Below are 26749 nucleotides of genomic sequence, written 5' to 3'. Positions count from 1 at the left end.
AGAGTAAAGATGCGATTTCTGATGCTTTGAACAAGTGTCTACACAGAACTAAATCACATGAAGCACATCTGTACTCCAAAATTAAAATGCAACCCTGAAGATCCATGCCATGGATCTCTCCCTCCTTAGAGGTGAAAGTGTTGTAACAAGGATTTTATAATTAATTCCCTCCCCATTTTGGATGGGATTCAACTAAGCCAATTTCACTCTAGCAAGTAGGGTTACAATGATCTCTGAGTATAGATTACATTATCAGGCTATAATAAATTTGAAAAAAATACAGATCTGAATATGGAACAATATGGGTTTGTATGAATATATAATAAACATGTATACATATAATACAAAATATATGTATATATTTAAATATTAACACATATACAATCAATCCCACAAGGCTTAATATACAATTTTAAGTTTTTATCTTCAAAATTATAAATGCCACAAACTTTTTAAAAGATAACATCAGAAGGGTTAATTATTTAACATTTTAATATACTGAAACTTTTTCTTATTAAATTTCAACTACATTGAAAATTTATCTCTTATTATGCACTGCTTTAATTGATTTTTGAGATTATAAAAATGTTCATCAAGTGTTGCTAAGTCCTGAAAGGACTAAATCTATAATCCTATCATTAAGATCATCTAAACAATGAGATTGTGACTCATAGAATACAGTTTTGATGTGACCCCACAAGAGAAAGGCTAATGGAGATAGATCAGGTGACCAAAGTGGCCAAGCAAGAGCATATCCTCTATTGATCCATTGTTCTGAAAATGTGTCATCCAGAAAATTAAATTTGAATTTAAAATGTATTATTCAATGTCACAAAAAAAATACACAAGTGTAAAGGAAACTTAAGTAATTAAACTTTCAAATGATTTCTTTTGTAAGTTCCTCACATTTAAATTTCTAAAGTTATTAAAACTGTGCTAAGACTTTTGGGACACTGTGTATTTCTCTGTGTGTGTGTGCGTGTGTGTGCTTTGATGACACATATTTGTAGCTACTCTACAAGGTCCAGATGTAAAGAATCTCTGGGCAAAGGGAGAGTTTAAATGTCTTGCCCAGGGTCACGTGGAAAGTATATGTCAGAGGTAGGACTTGAACTCAGGTCTTCTTGATGCTAAAGCCAGCTCTTTGTACATCATGCAGTCTATGAATGTCTTTTGCTAGATTTAGAACTAAAAGGGATCTAAAGAATATCCAGTGCACCTCCTTCACTTTACAAATGAGGAATTTGGTCCCATAAAGGCTAAAATGATTTGCCCAAGGTCACACCAGTGACACAAGTTCACACCAGTAGTAGGTAGCAGGGCAGGTATTTGAAGTTAGATATTCTGACTCTTAATCTGGTCTTCTTGCTTCTGTACATTGTCACCTTCTCACTATGATGGTAAGTGACAGATGAACTACCAACCTGCATTGCATGGAAGAAATTTACATACTTAGAAATTCCCTAAACCAATGAAATGACAGCTCTAGATCTCCCTCCTCGAAAAAATAAAAATCTCACTTTCAGTGTAAGAGTTTCATCGACTGCCTTTAATGTCATTAGCTGAAGCAATTAATCATTGCTCGTTGCCAGAAAAGCCATCTATTTGGCTTGAAAAATACATAAACATCAAAGCCAAATTATATTGAGGTCAAATGAAATACATTCAGGTGAAAGGGACCTATTACTGTGTAACCATTTACACCCATTTCTGTGTCATTTAGACTAAAAATGTCAGACTCTATTCTGGGAAAACCCATACATAACATACTCAGCTCTATTGTATAATATAGTAACCAAGAAAGGGAAAAGCATTTATACAATTTGAATTTGTTAACAATCAAAGAAACTAGATCTATGCAATCTAATTTCTATTTTCTGACATTATACTTCTTTTGTTAGCTATAGAGGAAATTCTATTAGAGTAAAAAAAAACGTACTTGGCTTCCATTAACAGAGTCTTGAAGACCATGGCTGAATGCTGCTGACACAGAACCCTTTCAATATCTTTCAGAACTGACGATGGTAAATAACTACTTGTCCTTCCATCTCTAATTTGCAGTAAGGATAAAAATCTGGAGCATTCATTCCGAGTCCTTTCCTCTTCCTTTCATACTGTGATAATGAATGACTCAGCATTTTACCTAAAGTCAATTTTTAACTAGGTAGTAGCAATGTAATTCCAGTTAAATTTAGACTAAATTATACATCTTGAAAGTTTGCAAATAACTTTGCCGAAAAATTATAGAGAGAAAAAAAATGATGTCTTGGGCTCATAAATCAGATAAATAATAGTTTCCTTTGCATGGAATGGAAGAAATGTCACACTTTGTAGATATAATGAATAGTTCCAGGTGGTTAAAAATGAAAATTGAAAATCTCATGAAATACTGGTCCGACAATTAAGGAGATTTTCCTAAAAGACTATGAAGCAATCAGAAACCCAAAACATTTACGTAATGACTCAGGAAGGATTTGATCGTAGAGTACTCATGCAGGCAAAATTTGAGCTCAGGCTTCAGGGTGCCCAGCAGTCAGTCTGACACATTTTGTTGGGGTTTTTTTCCCCACTGAACCCACTAGTGATCTTGATCCTTTGTAGACATAGCCTCGATTATAGATGATGGAGGAGGGCTTCCAGGAGAGCTGAAAGGTTGAGGCTGAACTATACAAGATGAAACATGAAAGATAAAAAAGCAAACATTTAACTTTCTCTAAGAGGTGTCCTAGTTCTATGTTCTACTTGTTTCCCCACTCCCACCAAAAGTTACAGAGAATAAGGTCAATAAGAGATGGCACAAAACTTTATGAACACTCAACTTATATTTCAAATGTTAAAAAAGAAAAAAACTCTTTGCAGAGAGAAATTGAGGCACTTCTATAAAAGATTCTATGTAATTGGACCAACTCAAGCTGTCTATCTGGAGGATTCAGTCCCTCATACTCTTAATACCCATTGCACAAATGCCTGGATTTTTCCTCAAATGCTTTTGTGCATGGTCAAAATTAGCCATATAATTGCCCCAACTTCATTTGGCTTTGCCAGTTTAGAGACGGTCACAGAGAAATGCATCTTCATTAAAGCTGTAGAGTAGCATCTGCTAGAAGGAAACTTACATGCTTCCCCTAGACAGATGGATATACATAATCATTTGAAAGCTGTATTCATCCAAGGGCAGCACTCTGCCTCAAGTACCAGGAAGGAAAACTATTTAGATTAGATTCATTAACAGAAACAAAGGTTCACTGGACAAGAAAGCTAGACCCAAAGCAAGAAGAGAACTTAAAACTCAATGTATGATTCATTAACAGAAACAAATGTCTAGTAGATAATACAGCTACAGAAAGGATCTTAGAACTTAATGTATGATTCAGAACAGAAGAGGTTGACTAGACAATACAGTTAGAACTAGAAGAGACCTTAGAACTCAACATGAAATTCATTAACACAGATTCATGGGATAAAATCTGGAGTTGAAAGGGTCCTTTAATCTAACTCAGGGATTTAGCAGATGAGAAAACAGAGGCTTAGAGACTTGCTCAAGTTCCCAAAATGGTAAAGCTAGGATTCAAACTCAGGTCCTGAGAGCTTTTTCCATTGCTCAATCCTACCTTCTTCAAGAGTTTTGCACAAACCATTCTACTATTGTTCAATGAAAAGTCAAAATACAAATATATTGACATACATAGACGTAATGTGAGTCAGACTTCTTCATGACCATGTGACTGTACTAAGATCACATTTCCACTTGAATTTTATATATACAAGGAGGCATTCTGGCCAAACAATGGTCTAAGACATCAATAATTGTGTAAGGACAGCAGGAACATATTAAAACCCCAGTGACACACTGCCAAGAGCACATGCTTCTAGCATAAAGTGAGGGCATATCTATGATTTCCCAAAACAATCTTGCATGATAATTCTGAATTCTATTAAACCAAAAAGAGAAGTTTTTTTCTCTCATTTACTCAAGCTAACACCACATGCAGATTAGAACTCCTAACACATCATGCAGATTGGATCCACCCAAATGAGGTAGATTACCTATGGCCACCCAAAAAGTATCTTTTGAAAGGTATAAAATATTTCAGTCAGCCATTCATTCAGTCTTTTCTCTGTGTGAGGTTAAGAAATAACCCTGACAGATGTTCTCACTGGATAAGCTGGTTGTTTCAACATTATGGAGATATAATAATTCAATCCAAAGAGTAGGATAAATGAAAATGTTTCCAATAGCTAGTATATTTGTCATCATCACAATCACCATTGTTGTTATCATCAACATTTATATTGAGTTTTAAGGTCTACAAACAGCTTTATGTGAATTAATCTCATCTGACCCTCATAGCTACCTTGTAAGGGAGATACTGCTATGGTGGCCATTTTGCAGACAAGGAAACAGACTCGGGGAGATAAACTGATTTGCCCACGGTCCTCAAGTTGCTAAGTGTAAGAAGCAAGACCTGACAGCAAGTCCAACACATCAATTACACAATACAGCCTGTCATCTTAATATTAGGGTGATCTGGTACCCTAGGCAAGAAGTCATGTGGTGTAATGACTTGATCTCTTAATTTGGAATCAGAAAGTCTGAATTTGAATCATAGATCTGCAACTTATTTAACCTATATGATCTTGGAAACATCATTTTTTTTCTTTGTTTTCTCACCTAAAACTTGAGGTTATTGTCAAATTAGATGATCTTTTTAAATTTCCTTCCAATACTAGACCCCAAGATCCTGAAATAATACATCCAAGAAAACTTTCATAAATACTGGATTCCAAACTCTAGCACTCAAAACAATTTATACTTATATTCAGGAGAGGAAAAACATAAATTAAGAAAGAAAAAAATGACATGAAAACATGACCCTAAGGAACTTTCACACATGATGTCTTCAGGCAAAATTGGTGATTTACAATACAATATAAATATTTCCTGAACTTATTCCTTCACAGATGAAATTCACCTGGACATACAGAGTAGGGGTTAGCTACCATCATTTTAACTTTAGTGAAGCAAATTCACTAGGTATCAGTCTTAAAAGGGTTGGTGTATAATTATTATTCTAAATCCAAATATTCAGATGTGTCTAGCTAAAAATGTTTCATCTCTATCTTTATATATCATACGTTATAATTGACTAGCATGCCATAAAAATATAGAAACATAAATGTAGAAACACACACATTGTTTGTTTGTGTGTGTGTGTGTATGTTTTAACATAAATGGCATTCTTAATCAACTCCAGCATCTATGAGATCTTGGTTATTTGGGGGACTATTATTTCATATTCAGAGTTCATAAACAATCTGACAATTTGGTCCCACTTACTATAGAGTTTGCACAAAATCCATAAGAGAATGGAGTACATTATGAACCACAAGACAGAATTTACAAAAATTCAATGCCAGTAAGAGAGTCGGCATGGTATAGTGGATAGAGTTCAAAACTCTGAGAAAGGGAGATTTGAGTTCTAATTCTGCCTCTGACATGTACTGTGTGAATTTCTATATAATGTAAACAAGCAGGGAGAGCTTCATTCTTTGTCAAGTCAAGCACAGCATTCTGTGCACAGTAGGCATTTAATACTTATCGACTTGTTGATTAAGCCTTGATGAATCATCTACTAGCCTCTGCATGCCTCAGGAAACTCCAAGGACTTATCTTTTAAGTCACAGACACACATACCATCTGAGTTGGTGGAGGGAATTCCCCATAGATATTCTTGGGATATTCCTGAAAATATCAGTAACATAAGAGTTTGGCCTCTCCAAGAAGAAGTTGAAATCACACAGATATTTTTCAGAGAGATCATTCCACTGAGCATTATATTCCAAAAATAAGAATAATCGACAATATTCTTGCAAACTGTAACTCCCATGTTCAAAGCCTTTCCACATAGGATATATGGTTATAAATCTGTATATCCTGTATGCAGAGTCTTTTAAGCATGTAAATTTGATAGATGTGTATATACATATATCTTGTATGGAGAGGCTCTTGAGCATATACATACGTAATATGTGTGTATATTATATGTGTACATATTACATACACATTTATATCATGTGTATATATTATATACATATGTATATACATACACATATATACTCACAGATATATATCCTACATCGAGGGGGTATTTAAGCATGAAAGGAAAGAGAAAGATAAAGAGAGAAGAAAGAGGAGAAAGAGAGAGATTATATGGATGTAGTTTCAAGTTACTTTATTTTACATGAAGATTATATATACTTCTCTGCGAATATGTTGTCTCCCCCCAATAGAAAATAAGCTTCTTGAGAGCACGGCCTGTTTCATTATTTTGTCTTTCTATTTCCTTCACCCAGCACAATGCCTAGCACATAGAAGACACTTATAAATATTTAATAATAGACCAGGCTTCCTGTACACTATTATGGCCCCGTAGCAAGTGCTAAATAAAGACTTGTTAAGTATTTGATTAATGCAGCACAAAGGTCCCATCCACCCATTTTATTCACACATTGATCTTAGGTTGGTTACTTATAAGCAGGACCCAAATGGAATTGGAGACTGCATTTTACAAGGAAGCATCTATAAAAATTATAAATTGCCATTTAAAAAAAATCTTACTGACCTTGAATTTCAACCCTCCTGTAGTCAGGGTTGAAGTTACCAAAGGACAAAACTAAATATAGACTTGCTGGTGAGTGAAAGGACTATAAAGTTCTCAGTCTCTTTGGCTAGCAGCAAATGGAAAGAAAGCTCAGGTGTTGTCATGTTGCATCTAATAATAACAAGTGACATGTAGTACTTTAAGGCTTATAAAGAAACTTACATGCATCATAATAACTGACCTTTCTACAGCACTTTAAACATTGCAAAGTATTTCATAAATCTTTAAATATGATATGTCAGTTTAAAATATCTTAAATTTAGAGCTGGCATGGACCTTAGAATCCAAACTGCTCATTTGACAGATGTAGAAACTGAGACCCAGAGGTGTTGGGTGACTTGCACAAGGTCATGAGGTAGTAAATGGCATACCTAGTGCTTGACCTCAAATTCTCTGCCTTCAAATCCATTTCTTTTGCATTCTACACAACACACTCAACATGACTTTAACAACAATATCACGAGATTTTGTCTCCATTTTACAGATGAGGAAATTTAGGCCGGGAGAAAATTTGCCCGGGGTCTCTATTACTTAATGTCAGCTGTAAAATTTGAACCTGACTTGATGTCCAGCAAGCTATCCACCATTCGTGGCTTTTTTCAAAACAAGTTAGCATCATATTCAGTGTATATCCTTGATAATTCATTTGCAAGGGGGCATTTTAGAATTTGTCATAATGTTTATGCCCATGCCAGGCTTCTATTAAAGCTCCATCTTGTTCTGCACTGAGATTTGCATCTGTACAATCACAAAAAACATCTGGAAACAAACTAGAAAATCTGACCCAACCATCCAGATGTTTCAAGTGACCAGGTGCTCAACAGTAAACTGACAAAATGTGAATAGGACAACAGAGCAGAATCCATTCTTGTCCTTCATTGTAGGTGATTCTTTCACTGATCTGACTTGATTTATAAACTAGTGAGAGCCAATCCATTGGATTTTTCCAAACCATGGACTAGAATAAGACAAACAAAAAATAAACTGTAAACTTGTAGGGGAGAGGAATTTCTGAATTCCCTCCCTGTACAGATGAAATGAGAGTGAAAAATTGGGTTCAAAACCAAATATACAAATGTTTCTGGAAATGATCTAAATCATCTCTTAAAGACTGTAAGGATGAACTTTAAATCTATACAAATGTTGACTATGGTTTCAGCTCTTATGCTCCTACCAAACCTTGTGATCCAAAAAGATTGAGCTTGGGTTCCCAAAGTCCAATGCAGGAGACTGATTACCCACACCTGTTTGGCCAAGTGGCAACAAAACTATAACCTCACAACAAGAAAAGACCATCTAACCCCCTGATTTTTCAGATGAGGAAACTGAGGCCCAGGAAGCAAAATTAACTTGCCCAAGGTTATTGAAGGACTCGACTTTAATTCAGGTTCTTTGACTCCACCTCCAACGCTCTTGTATTACATCATGCTACCTTCTCCCAAAGCTGTCTTCTACCATGAAAGCATACAAGAAAGCTTAGAATAAGAATCCTTACCCTAGAACCCAAAGAAGTGTTTCATGTAGAGATTTCAGGAGGTTTCTGAACTTGGATGAAACAAAGAAAAGTACGTCTTGATTTTCACTAACCTTTGGTTTCCTTTTTAATCCTATGTATTTTATTTTCTGCATCTTTTTAAGGACAGGCCACACTATGAAGTGTGTATTTCTGTTCTGATCTCCCACTCCTGTGGATAATAGGAAAATGAAACAAAAATAGCATCAGTGATAACCAGGATGGCTGCTACTTCTGCCAGGTCTGTAGCAGCATCCCAGTCCCCTGTTAGTTCCCACACTAGCCACTGCCCCACTAGTTAAAGATCCCCTCCCCCCACACAATATAGCCACCAATGGAATACATGTATTGCATGAAGAAGCTGAAGTACTTGGTGAATATTTGCCTGCAATAACACATTGGGCAAAAGATGAGACAGAAACTTCCCCAAGTCGTAGATGGGAGACCCCCAAGATAACAATCCTAGGGCACTTTTTCTGACTTTGATCTTCTATGGTATGGCCATGAAACAAAAGGAGCGCATCAAGTACTGCTAAGAATTGTCTGTTATGAAAACACTGAGTGGGGGTCCGTGGGTGTGGAACGCTGCATAGAACCTTCAGTTTGTTGATGCGTTGAATGGTTCTTCCGATTTTTTTTCACTTCTTCCTCTTTCAAAAGTAAACAAATTTTGTTACAAGGCATGACTTGTTAAAAAAAACAGCAATGACAACATTACATCAAAAAAAAACAAAGAAAAAATAATAAGGCATGGCTCTGCAGCAGGGGGAAGAAAGGTATACAGATGGAAAGGTAAGCAGTATAAAAATATATCCATAAAATCTAATTTAAAATGTAAAAAAAAAACACACTACACATATTCTTTCTGATTGAAATGAGAAGACCCTCCAGTTCTATGTAACATTCTCAAGTGATTTCAAAGATTGTGAATCAGACTCCCTCCTCTGGCCTTTGGTCTCAATTGTTAGCCTCAACTAAAATGATATCACCTCACTGGGCTATTGTCATATGAGAAAAATGGCATATTTATGTAAGGGCATATCGTAAATGCAAAATTTAGATGGAAATGTCAGCTTCATCTCTTTTGGCCAGTTTTGGAAAGGAAACATGAAATGGACAAGAGTATGTTAACTTGTCTTCTCCCTCTGGGAATTGCAATGAGGGGATAATATGAGATCTTCTAATTAGGCATTGAATAAGGATTAAAAGTATATAATTGAAAAATACTCTGCAACAAGAACATGGGGTTTGTACATATTTTGAAATGAATGCCTACTTCAGGATTAGCTAAGGATCAAGACCAAAATGACAGACAAATTATGAGAAATAATAAAATTTGTATCATGGGAAGTAAAGGAGAAGAAAAATGCATCCTCCTCGCTAGACTTCCTTTGACACAGGGGAGAACGATGAAAAAGTTGTAGGGCTCCCTCTGGGGCCCCTTGGCCAACTCCCAGAACACATTAAAGCCCTAGAGGAGAGAATTTCATTGGCCAGGTTGGGGGCGGGGCATTACTTGAAGCATCAATATTGTAACTCCTCATTTCGGATCTAGACTAAAGCTAGAATTCGCCTCCTCTGATTTTTCCACCCAAAATCTTACTAAAGGTGAAATCACTTTTTTTTTTTTGTTCCTTTTACACAAAAGCCTTTCAAATCCCCATCTGGCAAATAGCTCATCCAAGCTACACTATTTTGTAACTAAAATAGAGGAAAAATTACTCACAAAAGGTCATTTTCTACTCGCTGACAGTGTTTCCACCCAATCCAATTCAAGAAGCACTCATTACGTATTTGCTTTAGTCCAGGCACTGTGATAGGCACTGGGGAACATCAAGGCAATAAACAAACTTTCTCAGTCCTTAAGGATGCCATATTTGAGTCCCTGGGGTCGGGAGGGACACACATGCACTCAGAAAATGTCCAGGAATGAGTAAATATGCTTCTAACATACCAGCTTGGTAGATGCAGATAATTTTATTATCCTAATGCTAGGTCAATCCCTGATGCTATAATAGAAAAGAATAAACCCCATTCCCCTGGAGGGAGAAAAGGACTGATTTAGAAAATGGTAATTCCTGAAGAGATTGTCCTCCACCCAAAGGTTTACATACAGCTTTCTGAATGTGTAAAAATAGCCTAGTGTCAAAAGGTGCTTCACATCTCAGATTGTACTGCTACCTTCTTATCAATCCAAGCTGATCCCTTCTCAGCTGCATTTCACACTGCCTTGGAACCTGCTAAAATAAAGAGATGCTCTATTGTAATGACACCTCTTCTCAGCAAGGGAGAGGAGCAGCCCAAGCTTCAGACAAATCATCAAGGAGCAGATGACATCAACACACCATTCTAATTATGTTTCTGGGATTTTGTTCTATTTTCTGTTCCTCTAAGAATTGCATGCCACTGATACTGAGCAGAAGTGCATCATTCAGCTCTGCCATTCAGGGGACTCAGTGTCAGGCCTGCCCTGTAGTTTTACAAATTCTCTCTTGGTTTTCTCATACTCAAGGCTGAAAAGTGTCATATTATGCTGGGAAGAAATGGTCAGCTCTGAGAAATATGATACTCTTAAAGGCTAAAAGAATTTCTTTATTTGTAGTTAAAGGTGCTTATCCCCTACATCACCTATGGGGCTAAACATCTTAGCAATAGTTAAGAGTTTTTAACATTTGCAAACTAGGACTTGCAAGGAAAAAAGTCCTTTAAAGGTTCTGTGCCTCAGTTTTCTCATCTGTAAAAAAAAAGGGGTATTCAGCTCAGTGATCTCTAAGGTCCCTTTTAGTTCTAACTGAATGATCTTACGATTAATTTTCAGACCAATAATTGATCGATTCTTCGGAGAAAAATCAACTGTGAACTAGCTTGTCAATTTCAATGAAAATGGTCCATTAGGTCTCCTTGAATAGGCATGGTCCCTTGCTTGAAGAAACTAAATTAGAAAATGGTAATTCCTAAAGAGATGTTCCTTCCTCAGACCTCAAGGTCTTTGTATATACTCAGTACTTAGTACGGTGACTAGGACATGTTGTTGGTGTTCAGTTATATCCCATTCTTCATGAACCCATGTGAGGTTTTCTTGGCAAAGATATTGAAGTGCTTTGCCATTTCCTTCTCTAGCTCATTTTACAGATGAGGAAACTGAGGCAAAAAGGATTAAGTAACTTGCCCACACAGCCAGTAAGTGTCTGAGGCCAGATCTGAACTCACGAAGATGAGTCTTCTTGACTCCAACTCCATCACTCTATCCACTACACCATCTAGCTGAACTGCCTCAGACATAGAAAGGCTTAATAAATATTTATTGACTGATGGAATTAATGATACCTTCTAAACTTAGTTAACGGGTTGATCAACCACTAAAAACTGAGCAGGTTGCTCCTCACTAAGAAGAATTGATCTGGAAAGATTAACAAGACCTAGTTACACCACAATACCTTTGGGAACCCAGAGAAAGACCCTAACTGCTAACAGCCCTGCTCCATATTTCTGACAAAAGGGTACATATGTACTCCTGCTGGTTAATCTTAAAACTAATCTTTAATTTACATCTACCTCTCCTCCTCAGTAAAGCAACTTTGACTATCACCCATTGGCAAAGTAAAACTATTTGTTTACCAAGACTTTTGCTTGAGTTTTTAGAAATGAAAGTTTTCATTTCCAAACGTCAAGAAGAGACAAATAATTCAATTTCTCCATGAAATTTGAAGACCTTGATGACTATTTTTTGAGAGTGAATACACTCAAAATAAATACCTCCTTGTTCATATTCCAATCCCAGATTTAAAACTGGAAGGCACCTCAGAAGTCACCTAATCCAGCCTCATTTTTCATATGAAGAAAATGAAGCACAGAAAAATTGTAAGTAACTTAACCCAAATCATGCAGGTAGTAAACAGTAGAGCTGGGATTTGAATCCAGGCCATCTGACCCTAACTTCAATGTTCTTGATACCACATTACAATGCCTTCTCACAAAACTATTTTCTATCTTTAGTGAATAAGTGGATGAAGCCCTACAGCTCACAAGAGAGTTTATAACTTGTAGTTGATTCATTAATTTCCCATCAATGCCATAGCTGACTACACCATGCTCACCAGCAACACTGCCTTCAACAGCACTCTCAGGAGTGACACCAATTAGTAAAGCCAACTGAAATCCCAGGAGATGCCACCCCTCCTCCCCCACTTATAGATTTCAGTCCAGGGGGAGCACCATTAATTATTTCCTACTTTTCCCAGTGGCAAATAAAATTCTCTTTTGAATCATAATACTCATCCCTTGACAGAGGGAAAAATAGACTTATTCTTGGTATTATCAACACAACCAGTTATACAGAAAGAGAACAAAAATTTAACTGGCACAAAACAAAATCACCATGTTAGGCATGTCGGAGCAAGATCCATTTACAAGGTTATTATTGTATCTGTCCTTCATTTTCGAAGAGGACCATGACATCAGGGAGATGGCTCTTGAGGAGAAAGTGAGGTTGGTGACCTTGCACAGCCCTCCCTCACTCAAATCAAAGTCAACTGCAAGTCATGCCATCATTTCCATTTAGAAAGAGAGAGAAGAGTGATGGTAACACATAACTTCCTATCGTTGAAGCCCCTGAAATGAGACTGACTGAGGATGTAAAGGTATTTGGGGTTGCTCAAGCTCTTTAAGCTGTAAGTTGACTTAAATATATAAAAGATATTAGAGAGATCAAAAATAGCCATAATGAGAGACCTCATGCACGCCACAAGAAAACTTAAAACAATGAGGAAGTCACAGCAAGTCAACAGAGTTGTTGTCATGCAAAAACATAGTATTTTTAGGCAAATTTATTTCTAGTAAGTATAAACTAGATATTTTGCCTTCTACAACCTAGTAACTGTACCACATATCCTATATTATAGCCAAGAGAATTGTACAAATCAGTCAGATCAAATTTTAAATAAAGTTTAAAAATCATGTAGTTGCCCAAATAACATTTTATAACAGCCTCACTTTTCCCATCAGAGGGGGAAAAGATGTATGGCATTTAAGTAAATGAAACTAATATTCTTCCCTCCCTATTAGGTATAAAAACCAACTCACCTTGGTAACATGGTCCTTTATGTAGCAGTCCCAGAGGAATTTTAAAGAGATGAACTCAAATCTTGCCACAGGTACTTGGGCCAGAACAATTGAATGAATGAAAAAATGAATTTTTCTATTCCCCCATGCAAGAAAGCCATGCATGAAATTTCACTCCAGCATTGAAAATATGTCTCTAAATGCTTCAGAGCCAACATATTTCTACTCCAACATGTTGCTCATCCACTGTCTTACACTAAATTGTGTGTATAAGAAATGTAACTTACCTAATAGGAAAATAACAGGAGAAGGCTATAAGGGAGTGGTAGAGGGATGATAAAAGGGACAATTAAGGGAGGCAGTTATCAGAAACTAAATAGACTCTTGAGGAGGGGCAAGATAAAAAGAGAGAAAATAGAAGAAACAGAAAAAATTGGATGGAGGAAAATTCACATTAATGCTAACTATGAATGTTAATGGAATAAGCCCACTCATAAAACAGAGGCAGATAGCAGAATACATCAGAATTCAACAATAAGTTGTTTACAAGAGACACACTTGAAACAGAAAGTTGCACATAGAGTTAAAATAAAGGGCTGGAACAGAATCCAATATGCTTCAGCCTAAGTAAAAATGGTAGAGCAAGCAATCATGATCTCAGACAAAGCAAAAGCAAAAATAGACCTAACAAAAAGAGATAATCAGGGAAACTACATTATTCTAAAAGGTACCATAAACATGAAATAATATCCAAAAAAATTACAGCAAGTTTCTCTGATAAAGGATTCATGTCTTAAATATATTCTGAGTATAGAACTGAGTCAAATTTATAAAAATAAGATTCATTTCCCAACTGATAAATAGTCAAGGGACATAAACAGACAGCTCTCAGAAGAAGAAATTGATGCTATCTATAGTCATATGAAAAATGCTCTAAATCACTATTGACTAGATAAAGGTAAATTAGAACAACTCTGAGGTAGCACCTATCGGAAATGACTAATGCTGGAGGAGATGAGGGAAAAATAGGTACACTAATGTCCTACTGGTAGAGTAGTGAACTGGTTCAACTATGCTAAAGAACAATTTGGAACTGCACCCAAAGGGCTATAAAACTATGCATACCCTTTAACCCAGCAATACCACTGCTAGGTCTGTATCCCAAAGAGATCATCTCTTTTTGCGGCAGTAAAGAATTAGAAATCTAGGAGATACTCATCAATTAGAGAATGGCTGAACAAGTTGTGGTATGTGGTTTTAACAGAGTACTACTGTAGTATAAGAAATTATGGGGGGATAGTTTCAGAAAAACATGACAAGACCTATATGAATTGAAGGAAAACAGTGAGAACCGGGAGATCATTGTACATAGTAACAGCAATGTTGTAATGATGATCGTCTGTGAAAGACTTGGCTACTCTACACAACACAATGATCCAAAATAATTCCAAAGGACTCATGATGAAAAAATGCTATCCACCTTCAAGGAAAGAACTGATGGACTATGAATGCAAATTGAAGTATAATTTACTCTCATTGTTTAATTTTCTGACTTTTTTGAAATATAGCTAATATGGAAATATGTTTTGCATGATTTCACATGTATAACTGACATCATACTGGTTGTCTTCTTAGTGGACATGGGAGGGAGAAGAAGGAGGAAAAGATTTTGAAACTCAAAATTTAAAAAGAAATAAAGGTTAAAAATCAATAAATAATAAGTTAAATGTTAAAAGATTTGCAAAGAATTTGAGCAAAAGATGGAAATGAATCAAATGCAGCACTATTACTAAAAGAAATAATCATAAAGGGGAAGGTTTCAGAGAAACCTGGGAAGGTTCATATGAGTTGATGCATAGGGAAGGAGCCGAACCAGGAGAACAATTTACACAATAACAACATTGTAAAGACAAAAGACTTAACCACTTGGACCAATGTAGCCAATGACCATGATTCCAGAAGACTGATGAGGAAACATGCCACCTGCTCACCTCCTTATAGAAAAATGTTGGACGCAAGATGCAGATGGAAACGTTTTTAGACAAGACCAATGCAAGATTTTTTTTAACTATGTATATTTGTAACAAGAGTTCTCTTTTTCCTTTTGGGGGATGTGGGGAGAATAGATTTGTGTTTATTGAAAAAAACAAATTTAAAAATTAAAAAAAAGGGCTGCTATGAGAGACAGAAGGGAGACGGGCATTATATACATGACAAGTCTATGGTCAGATTAATTTATGAGCAAGTGCTGTCTTGCAATAGATGGTGAAGGAAGAGACTGAAGTAAGAAGGAGGCAAAGGGGAATGAATCAACAGAATGCCCACCATTTTGTAACTGTGCCTACTTTTAAAGCTAATTTGACCACTTGAATACAATTGAACAGGCAATTGCCTAAAATTTCCATTGTTAGAGGTAAAAGAAGCCTTAGACTAGAGGTGGGGAACCTGTGGCCAGAGGCCACATGTGGCCTTCTAGGTCCTAGGTCTTTTGACTGAGTCCAAGTTTTACAGAACAAATTCTTTTATTAGGGGGAATTGTTTTGTGAAGACTAGATTCAGTCAAAGGACTGAACTTAATGACCTAGAGGGTCAAACGAGATTTTGAGGCTGCACATCACCGCCTCCCCCAACCTTAGATCATGAAAAATAGAATGTTAAGTTTAAAAAGAACCACAAAACATAGATTATAAAAACTGTAAAGGACCTTATAGAAATTTAGAACACAGGATCAATGTCATACCTAGAAAGGGAGTTAGAGCTTAGAATGTCAGATCAGAAAGGAGCCCTAGATTACACGTTATTAGAAGTGAAAGGAATCTTAGACTATACATCTCAATGATAGAGCAGCAAAGACCACAGAATAAAATGCTAGAAGCAGAAGGAATTTCCTTAAAATCTGGAGCACTGGATTTTAAAGCTCTGAGGGACTTAAGAACATAGAATGTCAAAACTGGAAAGGACCTTAGAATATGAAACACTGACGCTGGAAGTGGCTTTTTCAGTATAAAAAATTAAGACCAAAAAGGAACTGGGAAGAATTTGCAGAAGAAACTAAAGCTTAGCCACCAAGCAGCAGATCTGGATTCAAACACAGTCCTTCTGGCCCCAAACTAGTATGCCTTCAACCACACTGTACTGCCATTTACTAAAATGGACCATTCTGTCCAGTCAATTCAGATGAGCTGTTTGTACACATGATCCCAGACCAAACTCATAGTAGATTTCAGAATCAGCAAATATAATAATGACACAGATGCAGGTGCACCAGACTCCAGATACTAAAAAAAAACATTTTTTTAAAAACATTCCATTAGCAGAAATAATTTTTAACATTTATCAGGCAGTCATAAAATTGTTATTAAAACCATTTTCCTAAGTGGTATTCCATTTCAAACATTTTCACTGAAAATGATCATTCTCATTTTCTTTTTTAAAAGGTCTCATTTTTTTCTCCCTTTGGTCATATAATAAACACTTAACCATTCAAGTTTATAGAAAGAAACCACAATATTAATGAGCCCTACATACCCTATCTATGGATTTGATACCAAGAAGGCATTCATTTTTGCTTTAAATAATTTCTGGGGGGTGATTTGTTTTTAAATTAATTTTCACTATCTGAACTGACTAGACAATGGAAAGACATGACCCAGAAATGGCCTAGGGAGAAGTGTTGGTGGAGGGTAAGAGAGACACAGGAAAGGAAGGAACACAATCTAGAATTAAAATCTAACCATACAAAACACATGAGAGAATTGACTCTGTTCATAGCCTGGTTAATAAAAACCTTCTGAAGGGGAGTCACTTAATCTGGGTTCCAATAGCTCTTCTGAAATAAACCTACGAAAGCAAAAACTCAGATCTATTTAATTAAACTTCATGGCAGTCTTTACACCCAGATAAAGATTTTTCCAAGAAGACACAAAAGCTTCATATCATCGATGATAATTGAATACTTTTGGTCAAATTTCACTTCACAAGTATTAATACTGGAATTTTTATACTCCAAATTCAACTCTTCTGTAGTATCTAACACAATCTGGAGAGATTTAGAATCATGGATTAAGAGATAAAAGAGACCTATCAGGTCTCTGAGTCCAATTCCCTCACTTCACAGATGAGGAAACTGAGACCCAAGAGAAATTAAGTGATTAGCCCAAGATCACACAAGTAAGTAATACATGAAGGAACCGGGATTTGAACTCAAATGTTCTGACTCCAAACCCTATGCCACACATTTCAAATACAAGATGTTGCCTTGCCCATAGCGTCTGGTATATTTATTTAGAAATATAGTCATTGCCTTTAAGGGAATAGTGTTCATGGCCCTTAGACTCAATTCACAGTTAAACATAAGTATTCCCATTTATTGGAAAGGTCTTCTTTCCTCTCCAGCACAATGCGATCTCTGTCCAACTGTCCCTATTTCATTTTTATCAGATCCTGAACCAGAAGATAGAATTTGTCATTTAACCTGCCAAGGTTAAGGTGGTCCAAAACCAACCCTCCTTTCTAACGCAAGCAGATGTTTCTTTTTTGGCAGGAAAACCAAAAGGTACCTTTTGTCTCCACCAAGTGTCCCTTGAAGTATTCTTTACTCACAAGGCCATTTATGTCTGGTAAATCCCCTGTTGCAGGCCCTCTTGCCCTGATGGCCCCCTGTATTCATTACAAACTGTATCAATATAAAAAAATATAAAAGAGGGAGATTACACTCTGCAGTGGGCACAGAACACACACACCATATGCTCTCTTGTAAAAAGTGTAAATGGAAGTGCAACCCCCACTCCACTGAGGAAAGGGGCAACCCTCCAGACCCTACAAAAACAAAGATGCTATGCAAACATTTCAGATTCTTCTGGAAGACAAGCTGCTATTCACAAATCCAGGGTATTTTATTTTAAAAAAAAGAACTTCCTCAACCTAAAAAGTTGCCTCCAACAAAAAGGCCAGTGAAATAAGGCTCCCTTTGGCATCTATTTTTCTCAGCCATTCTTTCATTCAAGTCTGACCTCTCCACAAACATAAATTTAAGGAAAAGTCTTGGGTATGACAATTGACATTTCTGTTTAAAGGGCTCCAATGAGGAGGTTGAATGCATTTTGCCAAAATAATGCTAGTGTCCATATACAAAAGAGAGTTGAGAATGTGGTGTCTCCAGACTAGGCTTTACTACATCAAGAAAAGAAATCCTCTGGTTCACTTACCAGCTGTCACCATTTCCGTAAAATAAAAGTAAAGACGTGAATGTATTCATTAACTGCATTCTCTCCTCAGAAGGTCTACCAGTTATCCATTGACCTTAGAAACATACTCATACCTAGAAGATCAAAATCAGTCATCTCTTTTAATGTGTGAACCAACAATGGAAGGAGTCCTTTGACTCTTTCACTCCCTTGTACTTGAGTTCTTAAGTACGTAAGTCCACAACTGAATGGGAAAGGAGCAGTGATACGGAGATCAGAGATCACTGAGATCTCTGAGAGCAGAAATACTGAGAGGACCTGGCTTCAAATTCTGCCTCAAATATTTACTACCTATGATTTTGCTAAATTGACTTTACCTCCCTGGGCCTTGGTTTCCTTCCTCTTCCTTGTCTGTAAAATGGGTGGGTGGGTCTTGATTGCCTCTGAGATCCTTTCCAGGCCTAAATCTATGATCCTAGGATAATAGCAAGATATAAAAGGTCATTTATAAAGCAACAGGCCAGGTAGAGTAAAAAAAAAGATGACCAGGGAGTTACTGAGCCTCCATTTAAATCCCATGTCAAACATTCATTAACTGTGAGACTACCAGCTGGTTACATCTTAACCAATTCAACCTTAGTTTCCTCATTTCAAAAATGGAGATCGAATCCACTCCAATTAAACGAGTCTACTTATACAAGGCTCTATGTTAAGAGGATACAAAGACAATTCCTAATTCCACCCAAGTCCCCAGATAGTCTCATCCCTCAGGAAGCTTACTCTTTACTAGAATAAGGATATTTGTACTTCCGATATCTCAGGATGACTGTGAGGAAAGTGCTTGGAAAATCTTAAAGTATATTATCATAAAAAGTTATTGCCAGTGGTACTGTAATTGTCCAACTACAAAAATCAAATTCCAATACTCCAACGTTGGGAAATTTTAAAAACATCCCAACACCCTCTATTTGGGCAAGTCATTTCACTTCCTCTGGGCCTCAGTTCATCTGTAAAATAAAGGCTTCATCTGTAAAATGAAGGAGTTGGACTAAATAACCACTGAGGTTTTTTCCAGCCCCAAGACTGTGACTCATTCCATTCCCTTTCTGTGACCAGCTCAACAGACAGTTCATCTAGATTGACTGAATTGAATGGTTATTGATCAATGGCAGGATGCTACATTTGGGGAGGTGAAAAGACCTGTCGTTGAGTCCTGTTTTGCCATGTGGTAGTTGGGTTTTAATTTTTTTTTTTCTGTGAAACTTCATGCATGATATCATGGGCATTAAGGGAGTGGTGAGACTCAAAAGGGAAAAACAACATTTATTTGCTAACAAACATTTATTTGCTAAATGCCTAATTTGCTCAAGGTACCAGACTGTAAGGAATTTTAGAGATCTTCTTGTCCAATCTCTTCAATTTACACATAAGGTCCAGAGAAGGTCACACGGCTAGTGATTAACTTCACCTGAGCTGCCACTGCTCTCCTGTCTTCCCAGTGTAGTGATCTTTTCACTACACAATAATGCCTTTCTGTTGTAGTGATTTTTACAGTGACCAAAAGGAATGTTTTAATCCCTGCCTCCTCTGACCCAATTACTAAATATGGCTGCTTCCATTTTTAGTGATAAGAGACGTCACAGGATGTCCCCTAGTCTATGTGTGTGACCCTGGGTCAGTCACTCAAGTTCTCAACTTCTTCATCTGTAAAATGGCATAATAGTACCATATATGGTTATTGTGAGGATCAAATAAGATAACATACAGAGAGCATTTTGCAAACCTTAAAATGTTATATAAACATCAGCTATTGTGCTTGTTATCATGACACTCAAGGAATTGAGAGATTGAGTGGCTTAATGGACAGGGAACCTAGAAGACTGAGATTCAAGCCCCATCCATGCCACACACAGTCTCAGTCACCTTTGGTAGGAACTCAGGAAGACCTGAGTTCAAACCTTGTCTCTGACACTTGCCTTGGTATACGACTTTTGGCAGTGACCTGACTTCTCTGAACCTCAGTTTTCTCATTTGTAAAGCAGGATAACAATAGAACCCATTTCAAAAGGGGTTGTGGTGAAGAACAAATTAGATAGTAATATAAAGTGCTTATTCAGCCTTAAAGTGCTATGTACGTGTTAGCTATTATTATAAAAAGTGCTTTGCAAATCTTTAAAGCCACATCGAAGTGTGAGATATCATCTTAACTTTGCTCAGGACAAGTGCCTTTATTCCCATTTCATGGATGGGGAAACTGATGCTCAGAGGGGCAGTGTCTTGGCCACAAATATACAGCTAGTAAGTGTCTGTCATGACTCAACCCCAGATCTTTGAGTACTTTCTGCACAATGGCAGCCTCAACAGGGATACTATTGACAGTGGAATTCTTTCTTGCCCCCTTTGTCACCAATCTAACAACATGTACTCATTAAGTACCTAGAATATGTTAAGCTTAAGACTCAAGAGGAACACATCTAATAACTCAGACCATTTTTAATTTAGTGGTACCCTAATGACAGTCAATTCAGAGGTCCAGAATAGACTCTCTTGCCCTCTAGAAAAAAACATAACACATAGGTGAAAAGAAACACCACAGTTCTGGGCTATTGTTTGCCATTCAAAACATGGGGGATGAGTCGCTGCTGGAACAGAATGCTCAGGAATTACCTTTTGTAGGAGAACCAGGAAAATTTTTGGAGACAATCTGACCCAAATTGGTGGGAACTCAGAATGGATAGTGCCTTCCCTACCAAGGCATTTCTTCAGGGTCCTCTTTTTACAATCTCCGGCACTCTTAGAATTCTCCTCAGAAGAAATTCCAGTGACAGCTCATCAGTAAACTATATCTTGGGTCAGTATACAGCCAGCTTTCTTTAAGGAACAGAGAGTATATGGAGAAATTACCGGGGTATTTCACAAAGTGAGATGTGGCCCAGGAGTTATTAATCCCCACAATCACATTGAGATGCCAGGGATGAGAAAAGCTAAGCAGGATAATCCCTGGCATTTGAGGAGGCATTCAATGCTTCCCAAAGCACTTCCTCACAAGACCCTCCCATCAACTCAGTTAGGCAGGTAAGACAGATAGTCTTATTTTACTGAAGAATGAGCCACACAACTGCCTATTGACACATTAGTTACCCACAAGTCCTGGTTCTTGCCTTCTCCGCTACTAGCTTAACACCACTCAGCAACATTGCAAGAAGAAACAATGGAGTTTTAGTCCCATGATCTACCAGACCAATTAGGCTTCTCCACTGGCTTGACCCTTTACTTTCCAGTTGGAACCTTTTGGGCAGTCCATTTAAACAGTGTCCAACAGCATTTACAATGAATTTCTATCTGGCTGCATTCCAAATTACCTATATTCTTAAAGTTCCCATTTAGTAGATGACCCTGGACAAGCACAGGCTACATGGAGCCTAAGACTGAGCATCTCTATACGCAAAAATAAAAAGGGGAGGGGGGATGTGAAGGGTTAGAAAAGAACCATGAATTCTTTATGCCTCTTATTATTCCCCCTAACTTTTCTAATTTATACTTTAGTAATCCTTTAAACCGAAAGGGAGGATGGCATTGGGCAGCTTACTCTTAATTATGACTACTAACACAACAATAATAGTAATTAACACTAATATAGGACTTTAAGGTTTTCAGGTATTTAGTCTACATTATTTCGTTTGATCCTCATGACAATCCTGTGAGGTACATGCTATTATTATACCCATTTCACAGATGAGGAAACTGAGGCTATGAAAAGGTATGTGATTCATCCAAGGACATTAAGCTAATGAGCGTCTGAGGCAAGATTCAAACTCAATTCTTCCAACCACTCTATCTATTACACCTAGGTGACTCTATGTCAATGGCACCTAGCCATGTGCAGATCGGCATTGATAAATTAATTCTAATGCTAGGAATAATATTATCTCAACACAGGGTAGCCTAGCAATATTTCTGTTCATTTTTATTTTACTGGGATGTAAAATTCTGAATGTAATGGAAAGGGGCTTCCCTTGGGGTAGGAAAAGGTGAGGAGCTAGCAGAGTGACTGAGTGAGAATAAACTCTAGGTTCGTAAATTCCTTTAATGGATGAATGAAAGGAATGCCATTATGGCCTGCACTCATAGATATAGAGAGGGAGAAAGAAAATAGAGGTCGATTTTCTTGTCCAACCCCCTCATTTTAGAAAACTAAGAGAAGAAGAGATTTGCCCCTGGTCACACAGGGAAGTGCCAGGGCAGGATTCAAATCTAGCCACCCCAACACCAAATCCCACAGTCTTTCCACTGCATTATGTTGCGTTCTCTCTGTACTTATGGAAGAAATGTAATATTTACGTAGTCCATTTATTAGTCAGGTCTTAAGATCCATCAATTGCAGTTGATGGACCTTTCACTCATTTAAGAATTTTAGTAGGGCATTATTCTCTTTAGTTAGATTATACTAAGCTTAAAGAAGATTTTTGTAGAGAAGCTTTTTTTAAAGAAGCATATTTAAAATAGTCTAGTTTTCAAAAGCATCACTGTAACAGACCAATTTCAAAAGGCTTGATTGCGAGTTTTTACTTCACAATTCCTTTTCCAGATCACAGTTATTTATACTTTTAAGAGGATGAAATCAACTGTTATCTGTGTGGCTAACAGTCTCACACAAAGGAAAATGGAGAACAATCAAATAAGACCCAGAAATCATTCTTCCAATGATTGTCATTGAACTGTAACATTGGTAAACATTCACAGTTTGAAGTCTCGTTCGATCAATCTCCAGCATAAAAGTAGTGCAAAAAAAAAAAAAAAAAAAAAAAGCATTCCAGTCCCTTTATTTTATGGTCCCAACCTTGATACATTTCCTTCAATTTCATGTCCTCTGGGATTTTTGTCAACACTTGCTACTGATACCTTTCCAAAATTAATAATAAAAATAATTGATTTCTGTGGGCCCATACAGCCTGTTTTTTTTAAAGTTAATTTCCAGTTAAAAATAAACTCTGATAAATCCAGGATAAAACCATGGCCTCTATTCTGTTATTCAATTTACTTCCTTAAGTCTACACAGCAATTCATACAAATTTTTGGAAAAACAACCACTATGGAATCCAATGATTTCTGAGAGATTCAATGAAAGCATTGGTAAATGACCATTTGACTATATTCATTCTTACATAGTAAATACTTCCAATGCCAACTTTTTTCTGCTATCATTAAGTAATTACTAGCAATGTTGACATCACACACACATGCACACAAGCACACACATGCGCACACACACACACACACACACACACACACACACACACTCCCTGTCAAATGATGTTGGCTTTTTTATCATCTCTTCCAACTGATGTGCAAAACTCTCACATTCGAATAAAAATATAAAGATTGATTTGCTTTCAGGTAGCCCCAACCCCCTCTACAAGGTATATCTTCTGCTTGATATGTAATACAAGTTTAGTTATAATTAGGTCTCATTTAACCAATAAATGGTGTACTACTGTATGCATTAGACTCATTTGCATATTTCAATTTCTTCACTGCACTCCCTATGCATAAATAGATTTGGAAACTTTGGAAGGGGGAGAGCATCACACGTCAGTCTCCACAGTCTTGGCGTTGGTGCAGTTTTTTTTATCCGATTCACTGTCGTCCCCCTTCCCCTGACATTTTTCCTCTTTTGCACAAAGAGATTCCTTAACTCCTTCTTCCATCTCCAGATACTCAGACTTGTCCCCAAAGGAAGAAGAAGTTGAGCTCCGGAATTTCTTCAGCAAGTTAGAGGGGAGATATGGGCAGCTGACAGCATTCTGGGTCAGCTGCGTTTGCTCCTCATTCTCAGTCTCTCTATGGTAGAAATAGTTAAAGTTGGAAACAATCACTGGCACGGGCAAAGCAATGGTTAACACACCTGCAATGGCACATAGGGACCCCACTATCTTGCCCCCCACCGTGATGGGCTTCATGTCCCCATAGCCCACAGTTGTCATGGTCACCACAGCCCACCAAAAGGCATCTGGGATGCTTTGGAAATGCGTAGTAGGCTCATCTGCTTCGGCAAAGTACACAGCACTGGAGAACAGGATGACCCCAATGAAGAGGAAAAAGATAAGAAGGCCCAGTTCCCGCATGCTGGCCCTGAGGGTATGGCCCAGGATCTGAAGGCCCTTGGAGTGTCTGGAAAGCTTGAAGATCCGGAAAACCCGGACCAGGCGAATGATCCTTAGGATGGCAAAGGACATGGCCTGCTGCTGTTGACCGTTGCCACCCCCTTGCTGCTGGGCCAGGTCGGTGCCCAGGGTGATGAAGTAAGGCAAAATGGAAACTATGTCAATGATGTTCATGATGTTCTTGAAGAAAAGGGCTTGGCTCGGGCAGGCAAAGCAGCGGACCACGAACTCAAAGGAGAACCAGATGATGCAGACTGTCTCCACGATGAAAAAGGGGTCATTGAAGATTGTGTGTCCAGAGTTCTCCAGGTGAAGAGACATGGTGTCATTGGGCATCAGGCCCCGCCCACCAGCATTCATGGCCATGGTCGTCTCCTTCTCATCGCGAAACTCTGGCAGAGTCTCCAGGCAGAAGATGACAATGGAGATCAAAATGACCAGGACAGAGACGATGGCGATGCCCCGAGCTGGGCTGGAGCTCTCCGGGTACTCAAAGAGTAGCCAGATCTGCTTCTTGAACTCATTTTCTGGCAATGCTTTGTCTTCTTCCTCCCTCACAAAGCCTTCATCTTCACGAAATTTGAGGAGGGCCTCTTCTCCTAGCTGATAGAACTTCACCTCCTCAGTGAAAATATCAAAGGGGACATTGACTGGCCTCTTCAGACGCCCCCCTGACTGGTAATAATATAAGATGGCATCAAAACTGGGCCGGTTCCGATCAAAAAAGTACTCATTGCGTAAAGGGTCAAAATACTGAGTCCTTTTCTCAGGATCGCCCAGTAGGGTCTCTGGAAACTGAGCAAGGGTCTTCATCTGGGTCTCAAAGCGGAGGCCAGACACATTGATAACCACCCTCTCGCAGCAGTCACTGTAGCGCACAGAACTGTAGCCACCGCCACCCCCACCCCCGTCATCCTGAGGCAGCAGGTCTGTGTAAGAGCATTCATCCCCGTGGTCATCCTCACTATAATAAAACCTCCCGTCTTCTTCCTCTTCCTCCTCCTCCTCTTCCTCCTCCTCGTCCTCACTCAATTCCCTCAGGATTTTTTCTTCTGAGCCGCTGGGCATGAGGTCTGAGCAGTGAGAGAAGCTGCTCTGCCGGTGATGGATTTTTTTCTTCTCCGATGCCCGCTGCTGCCGCCGTCGTCTTCTGCTGCTCCGGCTGCCCTGGGGGTCGTGCGAAGAGCAGGCTCCACGGGCCTGGTGGTGGTGATGCGAGCCGCTGCCTCCTCCCGAGCCCCCGCTGCCCTCCACCGCGGCCGTGGCTGCTGCCACTGCGGCTGCCGCAGCGGCCCTGGAGTGGGCCAGCCGCTCCCTCTCCCGTGCCCGGGCCTGAGCAGCATATCCATAGGGCATGTGACTGTTGCAGCCCGAGCTCTCGGCACTTACCATCGCAACCTCCATGGTGCTGGTTTTTCTGCGAGGGTTGACCCTAGGAGGAGAAGGATGGGAAGGAAATGGATTGTTCCTGTCCTCACCAAATCAGGGCAAGCTCTGAATGCTTAGGTGAATTTTTTGGAAGAACAAAGGTAACTCCAGTCCAACTTTGCATTTTCCACCCTAGGTGCTCCCTATCCTCTTGCCTCTCATGGGTTCCACATTGTACCACTGACCTTGGTTGTGTAGGATCCAGTAGCAGCACGTCTAGGTCAATAAAGATGGATTTTCCCCAAGCATTGCCTTTATGCCTTTGAACTCCAAACACAGAAATGGTTTGGGAGCCAGTCTGTGAGGAAGTCCTGAGGTTCAGAAAAAGTAAGCATTAGCCAGCTAGTAATGGCACCTGGAAAATGCATTCTCTCCTCCTGCCATGAAAATTGTCCAGAACTTGGTCTATCAAACTCAAATTAAAAAACAATGTATCTTTAGTTTTAACATCTGCCTTCAGGTGAGGAGGATTTAACCCACATCAGGTGTTGTGATGTAGGTCCTGCCATTATTTCTCAAACTCAGCAAGAAGGACTCTGAAGTCCCCTACACATCAGTCCATCAACAATGTCTCAAGCCCAGGAGCAAAGGATGGGCAGAGGTAAAGACTTTAGGAGCAACAGAGAGTACAAGAGGCCACTGCAATGTCAGACTCAACTCTGAGGTCTCCATAGAAGACACGGAGGTGGAGATGAGTCACTCTTTGGCTAAGACCATGTAGAAGTTGTACTTGAC

At 38.4% G+C, this 26749-nt stretch overlaps 1 protein-coding gene across 4 annotated transcripts in view; it reads right to left on the bottom strand.

Moving 5' to 3' along the window:
* Positions 1 to 304: 304 nt before the first annotated feature.
* The window catches only part of KCNA4 (potassium voltage-gated channel subfamily A member 4), a 30408-nt gene continuing 3963 nt past the window's right edge, over positions 305 to 26749 (bottom strand). For 2 of the 4 annotated variants that reach the window (XM_072619273.1, XM_072619272.1), the window contains exon 2: positions 305 to 26749. In XM_072619273.1, the coding sequence (XP_072475374.1) occupies positions 24008 to 25990 (1983 nt within the window). In that variant the 5' untranslated portion in view covers positions 25991 to 26749 and the 3' untranslated portion in view covers positions 305 to 24007. The other 2 variants (XR_011969271.1, XM_072619271.1) reach the window with 2 other exon arrangements.

Source organism: Notamacropus eugenii, chromosome 6 (genome assembly GCF_028372415.1).
Source record: "Notamacropus eugenii isolate mMacEug1 chromosome 6, mMacEug1.pri_v2, whole genome shotgun sequence".
Classification (NCBI taxonomy): Eukaryota; Metazoa; Chordata; class Mammalia; order Diprotodontia; family Macropodidae; genus Notamacropus; species Notamacropus eugenii.
This window is presented reverse-complemented; position numbering and strand designations above follow the sequence as displayed.